Consider the following 2,805-nt stretch of genomic DNA (forward strand, 5'->3'; position numbering starts at 1 on the left):
CGTTGTTCGTTTCTTTCTAGTACTCATTACTAGTGGTAATTGCAGTCAATAAATAAAATCGGTTTCTTCCCCTTTTAACAACAGAAAATATACAGATGAATAGTGAAAGTTACAGAAAACGTAGAGGAAAAAAATCCCCAGGAATTGTACAGATTGTCTCGCCCTCGCCATCGAGGAGACCGTCATATCGGGGTAGTAAATAAATGACCTACATTTCAACAGACACAGACAGACAGACAGGACAGAGGAGAGGGCTCCCCCCCCCCACGAACATATTTCGCTGATTGTGCCACAAAGCGGAGGTCGGGCGTCCGCGCTGCTTGCGGGCTGTTGCGCACCCGCGCCCGCCCCGTCAGCTGTCGGCGCTGGGAACGGGCCCGCGTCGCATCTGTGCTGCCCGGCGTCTGAACAGCTCCGTGCGCAAGAGACCTCCTGCTCGGGTGCTTGGGTGGATTTGTTTTGTTTTTCTTTTTCTTTCTCCCCCCCCTCTCTCTTTTTTCTTTTTTTTTCTTTTCTTTTCATTCCTTTTTTTCTCCTTTCCTTTTATTTAACGTTACACTTCTAATAATTTTGATTCTTGTGGCGACCTGCAGTTCTCGCAGTAGGGTGAAAGCCGCTCTCCCATCACATGAGCTGAGGCTGCTGCATAGCTTCTTGGTGGGCTGACGGGTACCATGACGTGTAGCTGGGGATGTAGGTGCCCGGTGTGCCCGAGGAGGCCTTGCCGGCGGCCGAGGACGTGTTCCACACGGGCGGCACGGGCGGCGAGCTGCCCGACAGCGCCCGCCCGTTGCTCAGGGCGCCGCTCTCCAGGGCCGCCCCGCCCTGCTTCATCAGCTTCTTGAATTTGGAGCGCTTGTTCTGGAACCAGATCTTCACCTGCAACGAGGAGCCGGCCCCGCTCAGCGTCACCGCCGCCCCTCGGCCCGGCCCGGCTCGACCCAGCCCGGCCCGACCCGGCCCGGCCGCCGCCTCCTCTCCCTCCTCCTCCTCCCCGGGCGCTGCCGCCGCTCTGCGCTGCCGGCCCCGGTGCTGCCGGGCCCCCCGGGCCCGACGAGGTGGGCGACCCCTGGGCCCACTGCCCACAGTGGSACGCGGACACGCGTGGCCCCGCTGCGCCGGCCGCTCCCGCGGGGAAACCGAGGGCGAGGGACGGGGCGAGGCGAAAGGGCCGTACCTGGGTCTGGGTGAGTCCCAGAGAGGCTGCGAGCTCGGCTCTTTCAGGCAGAGCCAGGTACTGAGTTTGCTGGAACCTCCTGTTCAAAGCCTGCAGCTGCAAACTGGAATAAATAGTCCTGGGTTTGCGGATTTTTTTCCCTTTCCCATTAAAGCGAACTTCCCCTCCTTCTACCACAGTGCTTTTCTCCGATTCGGCCCCTACAACCACAAACGATGCACAATAAATAATAATAACAGCAGCAGTAGTAATAATAGCAGTAACAGTAATAGCAGCAGCAAGAGCAATAATAACAGCAGCAACATCAACAATAACAGTAATGAGAAGGGAGGAAAGTGAAGCCCGAGAACCGCTAACAAAGGCGCCGGGCGATTATGGAAGCCCAGGCTTTTCCAGGGAAAGTTTGCTATTTTTACAGGCTGCAGTTTAGGTTTAATTACCCTTAATTGCATACATTGTTTATAGCGCTACGCAATAAATAATTACGAAGACTAATACGTGCACATCTGGGTTGATTTCTTTTCCAGCCGGGCATTGTGTGCTCTGGGAACTGATCCCCTGCGCTCTTAGCCTCTCCTGGCTAATATTTTTTTTTTTGCAATTTAATTTAATTTTTTTTTTTTGCCCCCCAGACCGATTTTTTTTTCTTTTGATACAACAAGCAGCCTCCCTCCCTCCCTGCCTCCCTTCCCTCGCCTCCCCTCCCCCACCCGTCCCCAAGCCGAGAGCACCTACCTGTCTCCTCTAACCGGGTCTGAGCCAGGCTGGAGCTGTTGGGGTAGGACTGCACTGAACTGATGTAGGGGTTGCTCGAGTGGCTGCTGACCGAGTTCACATAGGGGTAGCCCAGCGGTCGGGAGAAGGACGAAGCTGTGCTGTACGAGCTGTCGGGCTGAGAGTGGCCCGCGGAGTGTAAACAGTGCATGGAATAGTGTCCGTGGGACATGGGAGAAGGAGACATTTGCTGGCTGGGCGGCCCAAACTCCATAAAGACGGCCTTCCCCGAGACGGGGCTATTTAGACTCTCTGGCATGGTGGTCATGGTCATTTCTTGTCGCTTGCTCTGTGTGTGTGCTCCCTCTTCAGCTTGCCTTTTTGGGGTCTGTTGTGTTTCTCAGGACAGGAAAGAACCCAATTTAAGCGGAACAGGGTTTTTCACTTTCCATTCATAAGAAAATGGAGTTTGTCTCTTTGAAAAGTCTAGGCATGATGCTGGAGATCTACACAAACTCGCCTAAAAGCTTTGACTCAGCCAAGCCTATGAATATTCATGAGSCGGCAGAGCTGATTGGTCCGCCGTCTTGCATAATCGCTTTGGATTGGTCCGAGGCGCTCGGGGCTCGCCCGGACCCCGGTGAGCGCCGCGCGCTGCGCTCCGAGCGCCGCGCGTCCCCGCGCCCGCCCCGACGGCTCCGCCGCCCCCGGCGCCTCCCGGCCTCCCCGACGGCCGCACACGCGGGCGGCCGCTTCTCCCGACGGCTGCCGGCGGCCACCGAGGCTCCCGCGTATCCCGCTCCCAGCCTCGGCCGCCCGCTCCCGCCGCGCCTTTCTCCTCTACCGCTGCCAGGGCCAGAGGGCGACGGACCCGTGCGCGGCGAGGCGGGAGGCAACGCACCTCCCCCTGCCTC

At 57.4% G+C, this 2,805-nt stretch overlaps 1 protein-coding gene across 1 annotated transcript; it reads right to left on the reverse strand.

Annotated features, from left to right (window-relative positions):
- Positions 1–464: 464 nt before the first annotated feature.
- Positions 465–2,365, reverse strand: DLX1 (distal-less homeobox 1). The gene is made up of 3 exons (XM_026039608.1): positions 1,913–2,365; positions 1,178–1,377; positions 465–879 (listed from the first exon to the last, which is right to left on the reverse strand). Exons 1-3 carry the CDS (start codon positions 2,223–2,225, stop codon positions 625–627), a joined length of 768 nt encoding a protein of 255 aa, XP_025895393.1. The 5' UTR covers positions 2,226–2,365; the 3' UTR covers positions 465–624.
- Between the last annotated feature and the right edge of the window lie 440 nt (positions 2,366–2,805).

The sequence above is a fragment of the Nothoprocta perdicaria genome, unplaced genomic scaffold (genome assembly GCF_003342845.1).
Source record: "Nothoprocta perdicaria isolate Ctin4 unplaced genomic scaffold, notPer1 scaffold_0, whole genome shotgun sequence".
NCBI classification, from domain to species: Eukaryota; Metazoa; Chordata; class Aves; order Tinamiformes; family Tinamidae; genus Nothoprocta; species Nothoprocta perdicaria.

Bases quoted from the DNA above. Each gene is read 5' to 3' on its own strand.
- DLX1 (XM_026039608.1), bottom strand. From the start codon at position 2,225: ATGACCATGACCACCATGCCAGAGAGTCTAAATAGCCCCGTCTCGGGG. The intron at 1,378-1,912 runs GTAGGTGCTCTC...TTGTGGTTGTAG, and splicing joins GACCCGGTTAGAGGAGACAG to GGGCCGAATCGGAGAAAAGC. The intron at 880-1,177 runs GTACGGCCCTTT...TCCTCGTTGCAG, and splicing joins TGGGACTCACCCAGACCCAG to GTGAAGATCTGGTTCCAGAA.